The following is a 19,764-nucleotide window of genomic DNA, read 5'->3' as shown; positions in this document are numbered from 1 at the left end:
TAAAAAACAAAAAGCATTCATACCGCAAAACATAAAATTCACCCCGTCGACTTGATGGACACCCCCATTCCCTGTGCCCCCCTCCCTCTCGGGGGGTGCAGTACTACGATGCTGCTGGGGTCACTCAAACCCCCAGAACTAAGCCTCTACTTTAGTTAATCCTTTTTAATAATTATTGTCAATGCAGGAATGGTTTCAGGAATTGGAAAATGGCTCAACCGGAGAAATCTCTTTTTCAAAAATCCAGAGTTCTCTCCAGTAAATGGGAATTTCCTGTCCCCGTGTACGTGACTCTAATACATTGGAACGGCATGAATAATAAATAAATAAAAACCTCAATAGTACTTTCGTTGAAATCTCCTCGATACTCATTCAAGAAATAAATAAAAAAAAACAATGGATAAGACACAGTGGATCACGCGAGGTCTGAAATTCTGGCCTCTTTCAACGTCACGTGTAAGCACTCGGTTTCCCTTCTCAGTATCGATTGGTAATTACAAGTAAAGTACTTGAAGAGGGTATGGGTCAAGCCACTGAAAATTCCGGCATTACATCCTCAAACAATCAAAACTTCTGACTGATTTATGTCGAAGGGGCCGGAGTTGGAGCGTGTCCTGGGGATATATTTCCCCACCTCCTAGGTAAAAAAAAAAAACGAACAAAAGAGGATAATAATTCATCGGCTACGAAAGACGATCGTGAACAACTAGAATTTTCATTTCCTCCTCCCTCTAATTACTCGAAATGCCTTTCCCACAAAAAATCCCATCGTTCGACGAATTCTCCATTTTTTTTTTTCAAATCAACTCAAATTAAAAGAAAATTAATTTACAAAAAGAAATCTCAATTAATGCAATTAATTATAATGAGATAAATCAGTTAATCATGATTTAATCAATTCCCTCAATTGATTAACAAATAAATAATGGAGAGTTTAATAAATTAAATGGTAAATATGCAATAAATTTATTTTATTGTCAAGTCGTATAATTTTCTCTGATAATTTACCTGTACTGTAATTGCATAAAAGTTGCATGAAATTTCCAGTAATTCACCTCCAGATATTTTTAACTCATATATTTTTTTTTTTTGTCTCCAGCTGTTGTTCCTCCATTGCATGATAGGCCGACGAATGCCTATTCAAACCACACATAAAACATTAGTTAATCGGTGAAAGGTATTTCTCCTGTGTTTGTTTGAAGGAGAGAGCCTCGAAATATTCCGAGTTTGCGCGCTTTTCCACCCCCAAATGTACTCACCCCATTTATTTTTTACCTCTCAGTTGCTGCAGCTCGTGCAGCAGTTAGTCGTGCAGCTCCCAACACACAGCAATGATCATCAATCAATCGAGATTATTCCAGTTAATCAGAATTAATCCTGGAATTTTCAGCACCTGCCAGCGTCTGATAACTAAGTGAATGTGAATTTTAATTAGGCGAATTCATAAAGTTTTTAATTGAGATTGATGTGGTGAGGGGTTGAAGTTATTTTCGTGCCCCTTTCTCTACTCTCACCACTACATTTGTTGTTAATTATTGCAGGTAGTTATTTACTCCAGTTTTGGAATTGCTGTGTCAGTTGAACTCCTGGTGGCACCTCCCACGGAGGAAATTTTTATGAGATCCGCGGATTTCGGGATTTCAACTGAGTAAAGGTGAAAATCAATTATTATTATTTAATTAATGACATGTCAGCGCGTGTATATTTTTATGGGAGAGGTATTTTATTTCGTCACGTGCTTTTGGGGGAATTAATTTTTATTGGAGTCTCGGGATTTTGAAGGAAATTATTAAACATTTCAATTGTTTATTCACTTAATTGTAGGAATTGTAGAAAAATTTTAAAAAATCTGTGACTCGTGATTTTTTTTTTAGGAATTAATTAGATTATTCCGACTGAATTTTTTTTTCTGTCTTTCGATCGAAAAAGTTATTGTTCCGGTGGAATCTTATGGTTTTTTAATGTTTTTGGAATAATTCCATCCGCAGAAAATGAAAACTAAGAAAAATAAAGAGAAGAACAAAGATGGAAAGAAGACGAAGAAGAGTGCAGCGCAAATCGAGACTAAATTACGAGTAGATGAAGCTGGAGGCCATCTGAAGAGTAAACTCTACAGCAAAGCCTTATTATTATACAACAAAGTAAGTTAACAAATTAATTTCGAATAATCAGGATTAATTTTCCCTCTCAAATTCCACAGAATATTTTCTCCAATTCCTCCAATTCCTCCAATTCCTCCACTTTTATTTCCTCATTCCTCTAAATATTTATCATCTACTTATTTTTCTATTTATTATTTTCAAAAAAATAATTGAATTATCCATGGATAATTATTAATAATGATCATTAATGGATTTACCTTGAGATAAAATTTTTATTTGTCATTATTAATGGATATAAATAAATAGTTAATGACTGGGATTTTTTTAAAATTGTGAACTCAATGATTTCTTGATAAATAATGAATCAACAAGTAGCATTCACGGGCAATAACCAAGGTGACAGCCACCAGGTGATGTACAAATGACCTTCATCACGGCAACAGGTGTATGATTTTTAGTGTTTGCATGAATGGCACGATATCCCCCCAGGATGCAGCTCCCGGAGTATACGTTCATACGCATGACGTAAAAATATACGAAAACACGGTATAAACACGAATGTGATAAAACCGATATAGGATTCCTTATCCGACGCCGAAAACCGGCGGAATGTGGCGCATTGTTGACTGTTCCCTAGGTTACCAGCCACCTACCCCGAGGTGTCGATACCCACACGTAAGGAATAGTGAAAAAAATTCCGACATCTTGGTAATCCCTTCCAGTTGTTCCCGAAGAAACGGATTATAAAAACAAACAGATTATTTACCGATAATGGAAGTGTTCTCTGGTGATGCTGTGATATCCCAGGCGTCGGATATCCTGAAGCCAACCCTCCAGGACAACGATTTTCTCCAGAGTTTTGTCAGGATAGATCTTGATGATGGGGCACCGGAGCCCAAGAAGAAGTCAACCCTGATGGAGCCAATCAGGAAAGAGAGCAAGGAGAAGGAGAAGATTGGTCCAAGTCGTTTGGATAATCAGGTGTCACCGAGGGTGAAGCCGGTGAAGGCCATTCGGAGGTCTCGGAGATTGGTCAAGGGATCGCCGGAGTATGAGATCGCTGAGCAGAGGACCAAGAGGAATAAGAAGAAGAGGAGTCGGGAGCAGAGGAAGCAGGAGGAAGTTTATACTGATAAGGATCGGGCTGCTGCTGTCAATATGGGAAGTCGCGATATTATCCAGTCACTCAAGATCAAGAGGCGACAGGATCGCTCCAAGGCACTCCAGACCCCTGAAGAAGCTGAACCCGGGGCTTTTCTTGCTCTTGCTGCACGCGAGATGAGATCCGGCGATGTCAATATCGCCATCAACTGCATTCACAAGGTCCAATTATCGTCTTCCCATTAATCATTAATTCCTCAATTAAATCACCACCTTGGAACTGTCAAATAAAATTATCGGTTATTGTTTTTATTATTATCTCATCGATTTTTCTATTAATATTGTTTTTCTGACATTTTTCTGGCGGTGTTTACATAATTTTTTGTTATTTAATTTTTTTGTTTAATTATAATTGATTGTTGGCTCAGATAAATTATTTATTTTATTTTATTCATTTTTTTAGTTCATTTTTATTATAATTTTTCATGGAGAAAAATTCACATAAAAATGAGGAAAAATTCTATAACAATTTTTTACAATGGAATTACAAAATGAGATTTTTATTGAATTATTATCTTTTGGGATAATATTACTTTTGAGGGAAAGAGTCAGTCACTCGTTCCGCAACCGCATGTCGGTTTTAATAAGTCTTACGACATCGCGGGGAAAGTAAATTAAGTTGAGGGATGAAATCAATTTGTCTCGGTCATGCAATCGCGAGGACAGGCTGATGATACCGTTGTTTTTTGGTATGCCACCGCATATTTCGGTGTGGGCGGGGTATACCGATAATCTATCGTTATTTACGATGTCTCGGGATAACACGGTACCTCCTGACTCCGGTACCATTAACGAAATTCTCTATTTCAAAGGAAACGGCTCCTACCAAACTTTAATCACTCTTTGCTAATTGAGTTAAGACTCATTTCGCCGATTTAAGAATTAAATTCCGAGCAGTTGCTGAAACTTTTCTGAATTCTCAATTAAAAATAGCGAAAACTCCCTTTAATCATCTCAAATATTAAATAAACATTAAACTGCCTGATAACATTTTTTTTTTATGAATAATAATTTTCTGGTGATTTATGAACGATTTTTAATAATTCTGCAATTCAATAATGATATTAAAAAATTGGGTAAGCATAAAAAATTTGTAAAATGAGATATGAAATGTTAATAATTTGTTTTCAGGCCCTGGAATTGAGTCCCAACGATAAGAACGCCCTCTTAGCGAGGAGTAAATGCTATCTTCTCCTGGGGGAACCCCAGAAGGCCCTGGAGGACGCGGAGGCGGCGTTGAACGAACGAGTGAAAGACCCGGGGAATGCGAGGGCGATGTACTACAAAGCCGAAGCCCTTTATCACCTGGGGGATTTCGAATTGAGTCTCGTTTATTACTACCGGGGTATGCGGATTAGACCGGAGTTTGATCAATTTCGCCTGGGGGTGCAGAAAGCCAAGGAAGCCATTCAAAACATCCTCGGAGGTGTCTACCCCATTTTTTAATTTATTCTTCAATTATTTTCAAAGCCGCCATTCCTGAAATAAATCCTATTTTCATGGGCATTTACTTTCAGAGATATTCTAGTATATAATTATAAAGTATTATTCATATATAATAATTATTGTATATAAATAATAATATGATTTAATACTATCGGTTTTTTTTGTGGCGTGGGAAGTGCAATGACTCGCGGCCATTTTGAATGGATTAATTTTTTTAATGGTCAATTGAACTTTTAAACAATTGAAAATTAATTGAATAATTAATTACAGATAATAGCGTACCTATTAAGATCGATCCGGCAGCGAGGGTGGAGGAGATCAATAAGACAGAGGCTGCGAAAATTCCTGCCAACCTGGAGATTCCAGAGGATCCAACACCTGCTGGGAAGGAGCCGGAGAGGCCAGTGAGTGCTGATAAAACCCTGAGTGAATCCTCAGGGGACAGGAGGAGGTTCTCCTCCCAGAGTAAACGCAAGAGTAATTGTCCTAATTTACTTGGACAGCTCAATGTGGATAAAAAATATCTCCAGGACCTGTTAAAATGTCCAGGTAATCTGCCTTTTGAAAAAATATTTAAAAAATAAATGATGATCAATTTTTAAATATATATTTATGTATATATATATGAATATATTTAAAAATTGATTATATTTTTTTATTTCTTTTATCTCAAACAAAAAACCCGCGCGGAATGTCTCGGAATTTAATCCTCCGTGTGACGTGTCGTGCGCCGACAAGATGGCGGACGCCTGCGAGGGTTGCAAATGGTCGCCGAAAAGGCGTCGAAAGTTCACGTCGATATATCAAAGGGAATGCACACGAGAGCCTCAATGTGGTGCAGTGATGGGTGTATCCGGGCCAGTGGTGACAGCAAACAAAATGTCAGGTGCAGCGATGTACGAAATTGTTCAGATAGGTCATGACAGGTTAGTGGGTGAGATCATTCGACTGGACAAAGACACAGCGACAATTCAGGTGTACGAAGATACGAGTGGAGTGACGATTGGTGAACCGGTCCTGAAAACGGGGGCACCATTGTCAGTGGAGCTGGGTCCTGGGATTCTCGGTGAGATATTCGATGGGATTCAGAGACCGCTGCAGACGATTGCCGAGGTGTCAGGTAAGATCTTCATCCCGAGGGACATTCACGTGCCGTCCATCAACAGAGGCACTCTCTGGGACTTTCAACCGTTCAACCTTCGACCCGGATCTCCAGTGGCACCCGGTGACATCTACGGCGTCGTCTTCGAGAACACTCTGGTCAAGCATTACATGATGATTCCACCCAAGTGTCAGGGACAGGTGACGTACCTAGCTCCTGCTGGCAGCTACAACGTCGACGACACAATTCTCGAGACGGAATTTGATAATGAGTGCACAGAGCACTGCATGCTGCAGATTTGGCCAGTGAGAACGCCTAGACCGATTGTCGAGAAGCTAGCAGCATCGCATCCTTTGCTGACAGGTCAAAGAATCCTGGACTCGTTATTCCCCTGCGTCCAGGGTGGCACGACAGCCATTCCTGGGGCCTTTGGCTGCGGCAAGACAGTGATCTCTCAGTCTTTATCGAAGTACTCCAACTCTGATGTCATCGTCTACGTTGGGTGTGGTGAGAGGGGCAACGAGATGTCCGAAGTCCTTCGGGATTTTCCGGAGTTGTCCGTCGAGGTTGACGGCAACACCGAGTCCATCATGAAGAGGACAACTCTCGTTGCCAATACTTCGAACATGCCAGTTGCTGCGAGGGAAGCATCTATCTACACTGGCATCACGATTGCTGAGTACTTCAGGGACATGGGGTACAACGTCTCGATGATGGCGGACTCGACTTCACGGTGGGCTGAGGCTCTCAGAGAGATCAGTGGACGACTTGGAGAGCTTCCAGCTGATTCTGGATATCCAGCATATCTCGGGGCAAGACTGGCGAGCTTCTACGAGAGGGCGGGCAAGTGTTTGTGTCTCGGTAGTCCCCGGAGGGAGGGCTCCGTCAGTATTCTGGGGGCTGTCTCACCACCTGGAGGAGATTTCTCGGATCCTGTGACCAGTGCTACACTCGGCATAGCTCAAGTCTTTTGGGCTCTTGATAGAAAGCTGGCGCAGAGGAAGCACTTCCCCGCTGTCAACTGGCTCATGAGTTACAGCAAATATCTCAAGTTTCTCGATGATTTTTATGATGAACATTTCCGGGGATTTGCTGAACTCAGGAAGAGGACCAAGGAGATCCTTCAGGAAGAGGAGGAGTTGAATGAAATCGTACAGCTTGTCGGAAAGGCCAGTCTCTCTGAGGAGGACAAGGTCGTCCTTGATGTCGCGAAGATGCTGAAGGACGACTTCCTTCAGCAGAATAGCTATTCGGCTTACGACAGGTTCAGCCCATTTTACAAAACCTTCGGGATGCTCAGGAATTTCATTAAATTTTACGAGTGCACTCGGGCTGCGGTCCAGGGCGCCGATAAAACTGGCCAGAAGATCACTTGGGAGAATGTCAAGGACACCATGGCAAACATTATTCACAGGCTCAGCTACATGAAGTTCATGGATCCTATTAAAGATGGCGAGGAGAATATTAAAATTGCTTTCGCAAAAATTCATGCCGATATTGTTCACGCGTTTGAGATGATTCTCCATTAGGACAAAATGTCCAGAACTTCGAAGATTATTTCGTAGGAATTTATTATTTAATTGGAAAATAAATTTTATTTATATCTCAATTATTATTATTGATGTTATTATTTCAGATGTTAAGGCAGCTCATCAGGAATCAGCTCAGCACATAACTAAATACGCGGAGGAAGGCATTTCGTTTCTGAAAAATCGTCAAGAATTCTGGCGTCAGCAGCGATCAGCTCCCCTGAAGTGATATCTCCTCCGGGATTTTCCACTAGTTGATGAGCATTGATTGCTGTACCTGAAATAGATTTCAAGGTTTATCGTTAACGTTTACTGTCTCTGGATATCTCGGACTAGTTCCCACGTATCCCAGATCGATCCTCGAACTTGGTCGATTGTTCTGATACCGTGTGAAATCGAATGGTGAAATCTTGATTCCTTCGACGCGTGGGGGAAATGTGGAGCGAGATTTAGACGGTACTTCATCAACCTGGGGAAAATGCGTCTTGTCAGGTGGAAGTTCTAGCTTTCGCGGAATCATCGACGCGTGTAAATTGCTGTTGAACGATAAATCGAATTGCACTTCGTTTATCATGATAATGGGGAGGGGGAGGTAATGCCAAATCCACTTTCTACCGAACAGGTATGCAGGGAATACTAATCGAGAGGAAGGTTTAACGAATCGTGAAGAAAATTTTCACATTTCTTTTTCACCTTTTCCACATTTTTATTCATTACAAATTATTTCGTTCTCCCTTTTAGCAAAAAATTACAAGTCTTGTTTAATTCTTACAAAAACAATTGATTTCGTGGAATTAATTCCGTTTTCATAATTCTACAAATATATTATTAACTAATTGAAATATTAAAATTGTCGTTATAATTTTTACAGCGACTTCAGGTGTAACGAATCATCGAGAAATTAATGATTTCTTCATCAGGTCTTGCGATTCAATTATTTACACACGACATTTCCCCGATTTATCGCGGGTGAAACTCAAATCCGATTTGAAGAGCGATTAAGAATATCTCACCAGAATAAATCCCAAAAACCTGAAATTCCATTGACATTTTCTATTTTAAACCACCGAATCACCATAATCCCCCGAAAAAAAAACAGCTCCCAAAATAAATTATATCCCAATCACGTGTTTGGCAAAAATGAAATTCCAAGTCCAAGTGAAATTTTCTCGCTCTCGTACTCCACTGAATCAACGAAAAAAAAAAAAAAAACCATTGAATTAGAGAGCGTGACTGATAATCCACACACGACCTCCATTTCTCCGGATTTGTATCCCCAGGTGTTCCTTATCTCCGCTGATAATATCAATTGCTCCAGCGATTACTTCCTGTACCCGAGTTTGCGGAGGGCCTTGAGGTCCACATCCCCATAGTAATCCTCACTGGATAAATATCCATCAAAAATTAATTAAAAAAAAAAAAGAAAAACCACACAAATAAATGACCCATTGACCTACATTTTCCCTCCACTCACATTTCCTCTGCAATTTTAATCATTAACACAATCAAATCATGCGATTAAACAATAATAATCAGGAATTAGGAAAGAGTGCAGTGCAACACCAGGAGTTTAATTTTTTTAGTTTTATTCTTTTTGTCATTTTATTTTACGAAAATTTTTTATCGTCAAATTAAAAATAATGTGTGAGGGATCGAAGGGGCGGGGGATGGGAATGAGGGTGGGGAAACGAGGGGATGGAATTGAGTCGAGAATGAATTTGTTTATTTCATCATTTCTAATTAAATCTTCACAGCTTTGGCACTCCAGTTTTATCGATTCTCGACTCGTTTGGGAGATGAATGATTATTTTCTTTTCTGGATTGGGATTTTTATTCTTGATTGGGTGAGGGTCTTGGCACTGGCGTTGGCCTGGGCTTGCCCTGGGGCTTGGCAACATTCCTTGACTCTCCAGAGCCCTGAATACCAGCCAGGAGTTCACTCTTCCTGATGCTCTTGAGGTCCAGGTCACCGTAGTAATCCTCACTGTGGAGCAGACGATAATTGGGGGTCAGGATGAGGTCATGCAATTTTTTTTTTCCGTGCGAATTGGGTCTTGCGTGCCTTTTAATCATTGAGTTTTTATTGGGAGATGGGGTTGATGGGGTTAGTCTTGGGTACTCACCATCCGGGGACGTCCTCGGGATCCTCGCAGGCACCACTGCCGTCTGAATCACCGATCTTGAAGACTGTACCTATTGGGCATCCGTACTCGCGGGCTATTCCTTCTAGGCAGATGTAATATTTTCTGCAGTCGTCTGGATGTGCGTGACGTGAAAAACTTCCTGATGCACCAGCTACTTCACCAGCTGCTGGACAACTGAAACCTCCGGCAACCTCTGGGGGACACAATTGCCATCCGATAACAATTTTATACTTCATAATCTCATTTTAAATACTGAGACTTTTTTTCTCACATTAAATAATTGCGTAATCACTTTATTAAGGAGATACGCCCCTTTGGTAGTTAATATTTATTTTTTGATTAATTGTTTTTTTTTTATTTTGGAGGATTTTGGTTTTTGGAGGACAAGTCAACAATTTTTTTTTATGAAAAAAAAAGTGGAGCAAAAATTTTTCAGTTCTGAGAAGTTTTGAAAACTCGTTTGAATTCGGAGATAGTGTTATCAGTTCTGGGGGAGAACTGTATCAGACAAAAATAATTTAATCAATTTCCCCAGCTTTCTAACGAGATATATTTTTTTTTTCTTCTGGAAAGAATTAAATACCCGGTGAATTAAACGCGTTAAATAACACTTCGGTACTATCTGATATGAATACTAATTTGTTACGTATTCTAGACAACATTCGGTGAATTTATAATATCAAAAGGCCTTTCTGTCTCCGAAAAAAAAAGGATTACGCAATCTGTTAGTGAAAAAAATTCAGAGAGCGTGAACATCACGAATGAATTCATATGAATATTCTGGAATAAATTTAAATATGATATAATAGTATATTCTGTGGAATATCGTGATGTTTTTCTGAATGACTTCCAAGGAATTTTTTTCTATAGAAATTCCGAATTCCCGCAGGAATTCCCACGAATAAATCACGGAATAATTCCTCGAATTTAAAACTTTTTTATTTGAATGATAAAAACATTAAAAATAAAAAATAACAATCGCTGAGAATTTTCACTCTGAAAAAACGAGAAATTTCCGGGAATTTTCAAATTCTCGGGATGATAAATTCCGGCGAAAAATTTGAGGATTTTCTCATGTCTTTTTTATTTGAGTTCAGTAAAAAAAAAGTAAAAAAATTAAAAATTTTAAAGTAATTAGGTTAATTATTCAAACCTTCATTTCTGCACTCTGGCACCTGATCAGCCCACATGCACACCCGTGCCTCACGATCGTACGCCAATCCAGGACTGCATTGGTACCTGGAGGCTTCTCCATTCCAGCAATTCCAGAACGTATCGCACTTCTTGTCATCAGCGAAAATTCCGTAGAGACGCTCGCAATGCGGAGTAGAAATCGGCGGCTCCAATTGCGATCTCTCCCCGCACTCGACATTGTGAATATAATCACAATTTTCCGTCAGAAATTTTGAGTCCGACGCATCGAATGCCAAACCATTGCCACAAGTCTTCAGCTCAGCCACGTTGTTATCACACTTCCAGTATTTGTCGCAGGATATGTGATGGGGATAGAAACCAAAGTCATCAGGGCATTTGAAAGAGTCCTGTGCACTTGCACCTGAAACAATTACAATTATTACAATTGCTTTTCTGGAAATTTTTACGGGAGTCAAACAGAAAAAATTTTGCAAGACCCCGTGGATTCTCAGATTTATCATCGATAAATATAAGAAATCGTCACGTTATTTTCCCCGATCATGTCAAATCTTTCAGAATTTTTTACCGATTTTTTACCGATTTTTTACCGATTTGTGCCGCGGAAAATAAAAAATTCGCGAGCTTTGAATTTTTTTAGAGCTAGTGAATTATTTTTACGTTGCATACCGATTTATCAAATATTTCTCAATCGTTGGGGAAAAATGACGGAATTACCCGTCGTCTCCACAGCATTTAATCATTAGACGATTTTTTTTCTCTCGCACTTGTTATTAAATTTCAATTGCATCGGGGTTCACCTTTCGGAGAGGAATTTCTACGTTTTGTTGTCTTTAGTTTTATTGAATTTTTTCGATTGTCTTTTTACTTCAACTCCGGGGGTGCAGCCGATATATGGAAATAAAATCGAGAATATGGTCTTATGTAAGGCACAAAGACTTTCCCCCGGGTACTTTCACTCCAACGGACCGGATTCTTCTCAGCATCCCGTTCACTACTCGGTATCAATGATCTCGATGATGCATCAGATGTTAATCCAATGCTCTTTGTTCAATTTTTGGTATCAGTGGAAAAAATTATTCAAAATATCACAACTCCTCTCAAAAAAAATCGGAGGAAAGCAAGAGAAATTTAGTCGCGAATGGGTAAACGAGATAAGACTGATTATCAGTTTTTTCAATTGGCGATTTGAGGGGGAAATATTGGGAGAAGGGAAAAACACCAGAGGACTTTTTTGCAGCTTATTAAATTTCCAATAAAAAAGGTCTTTTGATATTTGTGTCTGAAACTAATAGATTTTCAGATATCTTGGATTTACTAAAACTGGAAAATTCAATTGATCTCATTTTTATTTCGCCACTAATTTCTTCATGAATTTTTAAAAATACATTGAACTTTATAATAATAAAAAAAAAATTTGCAATAATTCCCCATAAATTTTCCAAATCCCAAAACAACAAACAAATAATAATAATAAAAAAAAGAAACCATGACATTCAGATAATCCACCGAGTGACTAAAATACTAGATCACTTGACTCGATAAAAAACAAAATAAATAGTTTATTGATCTCAACGTCACAAAATAATAATAAATTCAATATTTCACACACAATGTACACATTCACTGATCTACGTACCAGCAACGAGGACAGCTGCTACAACGATGAACGTCTTCATGATAATTTGTTGTTGATAACTAGTATAAAATAAAAATTAAAAAAAACAAAGATGTCTATAATACAAAATAAAACTTGAAAAAAAAAAACTTATCAGGACACTGATTATCCCCTGGTTAAGGAGAACTGTGTGTTGGCGCCCTGCCGGTGTTGGGGCTTTATATAAGTCATTGGTCACGTGTCATTCCCCTTCCCATTGGTGAACCATTGACGAGACCATCAAGAAGAGGTTTATCCGCCATTGGGGCCCACTTCGTCCCCATGGTTCGATACCAGTGACCCATGAACCAATAGGGGCTCCTGAAAATGCCACCCAAACGCGGGACCGATCCACCGAAAAATCGATTATATCAAAAATATATTTTGATATATCAATATACCAATGTGTTATAATAATATTCAAGTATATCCCCAGTATATTCAGAATGAATAGGAAAAATATATCAGATATATGCGATATATTCCTGATATATTTGGTGATATATTGGAGCAGAAAATATAAATATACATATATAATTTTTGTATATCATTTATATATTTCGGGGAACGATAGGAGGAATTTTTTTTTTTATTAAATCATGGATGAAATATAGAAAATATTGAATATAGATTCGAGTCCTTTTTTTTTCGTGTGGAAATTTCTTTTTCTTTATTTTTATCGCCGGGACTTTTATTTTCACTCGGTTTACTGGTTTTAGAAACGAGTTCCTCAGTGATTCGACCTGTGGGTCATCTCGGAATTCAAATATCAGAGGTTTATTGTGGGACCTTTTCGCTGGGGACCGAAATATCCGGGAAAAATTGATATTTCAAAATATTTTCGTGATGATTCGGTTGAAAATTTTTTTCGACGATTGATTTATTGTTGCTGTGGAATTCTTGGATGAAACAATTTCGTTCGCAGTAATTAATTTAATTGGGAGAAATTTTTTCTGGCCCTGTACCTTTCTGAGGTTCAACAGGCAGTTCGATAGGAGAAAGCAGGACTAAATGGATCAGTCGGTAACTCAAAATTGAGAGAGTGAAATTCCTAAAGCCCTTGCGTCACTTTTGACGGATTTTCTCGCTCGAAAATCGATGTTTAAATCAGAAATTTCGGAGGTATCGATTCAAAAAATCGAGATTAAGGGAAATGTGTATTAATCTCTAGGAGTAATCAGGGAATCAAAAAAATAATCACCCACCGATTTTTCTGGAAATAATAAAGAGGAGAGCATAAAAAAGCCATGAATCGGATTATAAAAATAAAACTGACACGACAATTTTAATTTCACATTCAGAAATTTCTTTTCATCCTGAATGACTTCCCCACGTCATTAAAATCCAATTTCCCTTATGAATGATCCAACAAAAAAAAAATATTTCGTCATAACTTTTCATATCTCAACCCTAAATGTCAATTTTAATCATTCCCCTTTCATTCATAATTTCGTTGAATCAATGAATATTAAAGTCGAGTGTTCACCGATAAATATCACCTCGGGAGAAGCCACCTCGAAGGTCGGCACTTTTCACAAACCTCTCGTCGCCAACTGCGAAATATCACGCGTCGCGAATTATCAAGTTCCTGTTTGCCACTGAAAAATTCTCGAAGAACATGTATCACCTCATTAAAATAGAATTACAGAGCAATTCAACTGACCAATTTGACTTTGAAAATAAAATTGTTCGGTTGGATTAAAGAAAGATAGTGTCAAAAAATATGACGTATTTTTATATTTAAAAAAATCAATGATAGATATTTTTAATGTTTGAAAATGCGCGGTGCGAGGTGCGCGCGCTGTCCTGTCCGTGAGGGGATTTCCAAGGCAACATGGAGACCTAGACCTCTCATCACCTCGCAAATTTGAGAATTTTTTGAAACTCTTCGGAACCTGCGATTGAATTTCATTTTCGTTTTAATAAATTTACAACCGTGAACAATTTCTATTTAATTTTTTCTATAACCATGATCGTGAGTAAATTCATGCAATTGTGATTTATTTGGGGGAATAAAATGCACTAGTTCGCGTTCAGTTATTGTTTTTTGTTCTTTGTAGTTTATGAAGAAAAAATATTGACGAATGACTGCCAATAAAATATTGCAAAGAATTTACCACATCGTATTCTGCGGTTAGATGATCAACCCAACTTCCGTGATGGATTCTGTGTGGGAATGAGAGACATTTGTCCCCGGATCGTAAAAACCAAGGCCGTGAAACAAATGGACTCATAAAGTAAGAAGCCTTTAAATATGCGTACATGCGAGGTACTGGACTTTCAGCGACAACGGATAACTTTCTCGCTTGTACCCTGACGATCCAGTTTTCTTGAATAATTCCTCATGCGAATGATTCGCATGCTAAACACCACGTCTACCTATTCGCGAAATAAATAAAACCGTCGATCAAATTTTCGGGGAAGCCCCGAATTTTCTCCTGCGTTCCTCTCAAAATCAAATGACAGAAAAATTAAATTATTCCGAGAAAATAAATAAAAAATCCGGAAAATTCAGTTTTTTCATTTAGAATTCATTCCAATTCCAATAATTTTAAATCTGGATTTTCACTCTAGAAAATTCCCAGTCATCTGTCCATGAAATATATTTTTTCTTCACCCCATTATCCAACTTTTTTCCTCGGAAAGTATCTCAATCTGAATCTCCTGGTGCGTCCTTGTTGCAATAAATAACTCAGGAATTTCTGAATAATTCATCATAAAATATTCCAAACAAATGATATGTTAATAATCGGCGATAAATCAATTCCCCATAACGTAATAATCGATTAAAATTCATGTAAACTGCAGTGATACCGTTAGAACCCGGAAAGGAGTGATTATTCGGATAGAGTTTAACTTCCGGTTGAGACACCTGTGACCCGAGAGGTGCAGTCTCGTAAAACTAAAATGCGACAGACGTGTCTCGGAGCTTACGGGATCGTCCCGCCCGAATTTGTCCTCTCCAACGGCAAATTCTACATTCTCATGAGGTCTTATCGCACGTGACCACTGTGTCGGTACTTCCAAATAACTTTTCGAGGTTTTCAGATAATGACCATGACACCTCATTTTTTTTTACACCTCATATTTCGCTCCCTCCACCGCTAGCTAAAATTTGTCCAATAATTCGTAATTTCTTTTACTTCCCGCGATGATTTCCAAATTTTCACGATTTTTTGAATTTTCAAATTTTTCGCGGTTTTCTCACGGGTCTTACCCTTACGGTCGTTCGAGATATTTCGAGGATTTAGAGATATTTCGATATATTTCGAGATCGATTTCCTTTCTCTTTTTTATTTTATAAAAAAGTTGTAAAAAAAGGATTATTATGCAAATATTTAATTTTTCAATGATGATATTTTTCAATCAAATTATTCCTGAAAAAAAAATTTTATTACCAATTAATTTCTACCCTAAAAATCGCCGAGTAATCGTCGATTGGAGCTACTGGTGCGCGACACAACGTAATACTTAATATTGCGCAATTGACCGGGAAAGAAAAAAAAAAAATCTAGAATCGACGGCGCATCTCCGGCGTCCTCGACTGCTTCTCGATGTAGCCCTCACCATTCGGTATCCAAGTAATTTTTATCTTCCCCAGGATTTGAACCGAGTGAAAGTGACGAAGTCGTACAGCATCCTGAGGTGCTCTAAAGGTGGAAAAGTGATGGAGGCGGAGGACAATATGATGAATGCCTTTTTCGTTGATGCGAGAGGGGAAGAGAGAAAAAAATCATTATGATGATTGATGCAGTGGTTTCAAATCGTGACCAAGAAGGTAACGGGGTTGTTGACACTTTAGATTGTTTCCATAAGGCGCCTCGGGTGGGATTCACTCAGACGAATGCCAATGAGTCCAGCCGGTCACTCATTGGGGCACGTAATACACGCATTCTTATTCTCAGAACGGAAATTTCTTCATGGAGCATTTGAAAAGAGAAATATTTTCCTCACAATATGGCTGATACCAGACGTACCATGTCCTCAAAATTCATAAATCAAGATTTGAGTAAAGTATCGACTTGAATTAATTAGATTTTTCATTTAATTTAATTATAATCAGGTAGGAACTTGGGATTGACTCACAGCTTTTTCTTAATTTATTGTTTCAGGTGTGATCTATTGGTGATTTATTTATTGGAGAAACGACTCATGGATTGACCGGTAGAAAGTGAACGACAAATCGTCTGCTTCAGCGTCGGGCCTTCACCCACGATCGAAATACAAATCGGAATCAAGTGAATCTTAAATATTTAAAAGCCGTTGATCTCACTCATAGTCGCTCTCTCTTTCTGCCCTTGTCGATTTATTCCGCGTGTATTCACGCCCCGAGACCTGTGAATGATTTTTTATTTCACTTCTTTTTTTGTCTCCGTGTGCGCGACGACTCTTAAACGACGCCCAATTTTTTTTATCGATCTTTTATATCGAGAACTGCAAGGCTGCAACCTAAATCGTCGAACCTTGGATCGTTTCATTGTCAATCGAATTGAAATGAAATTTATTCTTTTCGAATCGGCAGATCCACGATTTTTTTTTCATTCAATCCGTTTTCAACAGCGATTTATCTCCACACTTATTGATTTCAGGTAGAAAGTGCGACGAACTTTTTTATGGCTGATGAAATTTGGGAAAGAAACGACCTTTTGACATTTTCTCGAAAAATCGACGGTTTCGGGATTAATTGGTATTGAACGAATCGAAAATTCAATTTCTGATATGACAGTTTGAATTAACGTTTTCTGGAATTACTGATTTATCCGGAAAATTATTAATTTGAGGAGAAAACACTGAGGAACTTTTTTGTGGGCGATTCAATTTCCGAAAGAAAATTACTTTTCATATTTTCTTGTAAAATCAATCGTTTTATGGATTAATCACAATTTTTTGAGCGGAAATTAGTGTTTCTGTTTGAAATCGGTATAAAAATCCGTGGATTCCGTTCCAGATGCGAGAACATTCACTCAGAAATCTTCCACCGCGATTTCACCTTCAATTTATCATATCTATTCACATTTTATTTTCTATATAACGGAGAACTGGGGGAGCTGTTTCCCAAGGGAATTCCAGAAGAAAGACGCGTTGTCGATGGAATCGCATTGATGGAAATGGATGCCTCGAGCAACGGTAAACAGGAGTATTAGGTTCGGTAAGTTAAATAAAAAAAATTCTAAATAAAAACAGTCGAGAGATGCATAGGGAACCGGAATGCGGCATCCACGTCCAAGGATAACCACTTCAGGACTTTAACTGCACCCTAGATACTTTGCGCCTCGGGTACAATTTTTCGATACAATTTTTGTTATTACCAGAAAAAAAATTCCCACAAAAATTCACTTACTCCAAAGAAGTCTGTATTTTCGGGAGAATATTCTTCCCAATTCAAATTTTAAATTCCCAATTTTAAAGTTTGAAAAACATAAAAATTTGAATCGAAAAATTACAACTTAAAAATTCGGAATTATTATAAAATTCAAAGAGTCAATTTTGTATTTTAAAATTATGAATTGCTGATTGCGTTTCGGAATTTTTAAAGCTTGAGAATTAATTCCGTAATTTTTGGGGAAAGATTAGGATAGCAATGGCTTTTGGTAATTTATGAATTTTGTTGGTGACTCGTGTAATAAAAAGCGTTGGAGTCTTTGAAATTACGCAAGACTGTCTATATAAGCGTTCGAGTCTGCGTTAAGGTTAAACTCCAGTGACATTTTGGATGACTTTCACTGGTCGATTGGAGCCTGGTGACTTTATAACAGATACCAACCGACAGATCTGCTTTCTTCGTTATTTCCACTTTGACAAAAGCCCACGGGTGTTCGTGAGCGGCTGCCCCATCCAGAAAAATTCCCAAAAAGTGACCAAAACAAACCACGAAATACCTGTCCGACAGGTAAGTCCCGATGCAATTGAAATTCAATAACAAGTGCGAGGGGAAAATGCAATTCTACGAATCGCCAAGAAAATTCACTGATTTCTACCGCTAAAATAAATCACTCGTCTGATGATTCAATGCTGTGGAGACGACAATTAATTCCGTCATATTTCCCCAACGATTGAGAAATAAAACGGTACGCAACGTAAAAATAAGTCGACAGCACCAAAAAAATTGAGCGCTCGCGAATTTTTTTATTTTTTTTCAATCCCGTAAAAATGACCGGAAAAATCGTTCGAAAAAAAATCAGTATTGACTTCATTTAATTCCTCAACCAATAGACACAATATCTTGATTACTTCACCGAATTATCCGATAATTTGTAAATCTTAATTACCAAGTGGTGCGAATCGCCGAGTGGTCATCCGGTTGACCGTGACATAAATCGCGGGCAGGCGAAAATGTCGAGGATGCAAGCGCAAATTTGAAAAAAAATAAATAAAAATTATGTTGAGGCCTCAGAGGAAAGCGCTTGAGGTGCAGCTATAATCGGATCGTATCCCTGGGATTTGAGATTACGCGAGAGCGAAAGTACATTGTGGAGAACAAGTGAGAAACCGTCGATGCGATCCGGGAATGCGACATCAACTTCGAGGCCATCCCCTCGGCGTGTTTTAGATGGCTTGAATGTTCCCGGCTATCCGAGAAGGACGTACACCTTCGGCAAGACTACCTTTCTTTTCAACGCGGGTAAAAAAACCACTTCGCACCACCAGGAAAAATCCCTCTACCCAGATCTCTCCCACGAGAATTTCCAAATTTACCGATTTTCCCTCAATCTTTCCTCCGACTTTTTCTCTTCCTTCGATCGTCTCCAGTCCTGGAAATCGTTCCTTCCCGGGAAAACTCGCGGAAAATATCTGATAAAAATTAATAATAATAATTGATAAATAAAAAAATCGGGTACTCCACGCGGAAATTTTCTTGATCGGCCATTTATCTCGGCACCTGTCGATCTCAGGTGAAAAGGGTAAAGAACTTTTTTGTAGCTGGAAAAATTTCCTAGGGAAAAGGTATTTTCATATTTTCCCGAGAAATCGATGGTTTCGGGATTAATTTATATTCAATACAACCAGAAAATCTCGATAAATGAATTCTTCTGTCTGAATCGCTTTCGATGGGAATAAAAAAAAATCGGTGCTCACGGGTGGTGCCCCCAAGGTATGTAGAGTTCCTTAGAAGTTGTATAAATGCCCCCTGGTATTGCAAAACCTCCGGCAAGGTGACCTAGTTACTATCCACTGCCCTCAGACCATTTTAAGAAGGTTGAACAATTTGCCCCTTTGATTGACGAGGCCATCGATAAATCATTTTTTTCTCCATAAATTATTAAAAATTCATTGCAATAAATCGGCGAGAAAATCCCCTCCCACCAAATTTTTTTACTCCCACAATTACCAGATTTTACAAAAATATTTTGTTATAATTATAATTTTTTTCCTATTACAATTTTTATTTGTTTTGTCGTTATTTATGATAATAATTACAATAATAATTACAATAATAATCAGAACGATAATCATAATCATAATTATACAA

General features: G+C 38.2%; 2 protein-coding genes across 3 annotated transcripts; one reads left to right on the top strand and one right to left on the bottom strand.

Annotated features, from left to right (window-relative positions):
• The first annotated feature begins 2,871 nt into the window (after positions 1 to 2,871).
• LOC105267468 (V-type proton ATPase catalytic subunit A isoform 2) lies at positions 2,872 to 7,533 on the top strand. Its single transcript, XM_011306348.1, has 5 exons — positions 2,872 to 3,425; positions 4,395 to 4,689; positions 4,980 to 5,258; positions 5,431 to 7,372; positions 7,448 to 7,533. The coding sequence occupies exons 1-4, from the start codon at positions 2,874 to 2,876 to the stop codon at positions 7,338 to 7,340; spliced, it is 3,036 nt and encodes a 1,011-aa protein (XP_011304650.1). The 5' UTR covers positions 2,872 to 2,873; the 3' UTR covers positions 7,341 to 7,372; positions 7,448 to 7,533.
• A 736-nt stretch (positions 7,534 to 8,269) lies between these two features.
• Positions 8,270 to 12,448, bottom strand: Gasp (Chitin binding Peritrophin-A domain-containing protein Gasp). 2 transcript variants are annotated; one of them, XM_011306266.1, is made up of 4 exons: positions 12,276 to 12,448; positions 10,638 to 11,039; positions 9,464 to 9,677; positions 8,270 to 8,722 (listed from the first exon to the last, which is right to left on the bottom strand). In XM_011306266.1, exons 1-4 carry the CDS (start codon positions 12,313 to 12,315, stop codon positions 8,662 to 8,664), a joined length of 717 nt encoding a protein of 238 aa, XP_011304568.1. In that variant the 5' UTR covers positions 12,316 to 12,448; the 3' UTR covers positions 8,270 to 8,661. The 2 variants fall into 2 exon arrangements, with proteins under 2 accessions (XP_011304568.1, XP_011304567.1); XM_011306265.1 differs by lacking the exon at positions 8,270 to 8,722 and adding an exon at positions 8,778 to 9,324.
• Positions 12,449 to 19,764: the final 7,316 nt, after the last annotated feature.

Source organism: Fopius arisanus, unplaced genomic scaffold, assembly GCF_000806365.1.
Source record: "Fopius arisanus strain USDA-PBARC FA_bdor unplaced genomic scaffold, ASM80636v1 scaffold00046, whole genome shotgun sequence".
NCBI classification, from domain to species: domain Eukaryota; kingdom Metazoa; phylum Arthropoda; class Insecta; order Hymenoptera; family Braconidae; genus Fopius; species Fopius arisanus.
Note: the sequence above shows the minus strand (reverse complement) of the source record. Positions and strands in the feature narration are given on the sequence as shown.

Bases quoted from the DNA above. Each gene is read 5' to 3' on its own strand.
- LOC105267468 (XM_011306348.1), top strand. From the start codon at position 2,874: ATGGAAGTGTTCTCTGGTGATGCTGTGATATCCCAGGCGTCGGATATC. The intron at 3,426-4,394 runs GTCCAATTATCG...ATTTGTTTTCAG, and splicing joins CCATCAACTGCATTCACAAG to GCCCTGGAATTGAGTCCCAA. The intron at 5,259-5,430 runs GTAATCTGCCTT...CTCCGTGTGACG, and splicing joins GGACCTGTTAAAATGTCCAG to TGTCGTGCGCCGACAAGATG.
- Gasp (XM_011306265.1), bottom strand. From the start codon at position 12,315: ATGAAGACGTTCATCGTTGTAGCAGCTGTCCTCGTTGCTG. The intron at 11,040-12,275 runs GTACGTAGATCA...TAATTGTTTCAG, and splicing joins AGCAGCTGTCCTCGTTGCTG to GTGCAAGTGCACAGGACTCT. The intron at 9,325-9,463 runs GTGAGTACCCAA...TCTGCTCCACAG, and splicing joins CCCGAGGACGTCCCCGGATG to TGAGGATTACTACGGTGACC.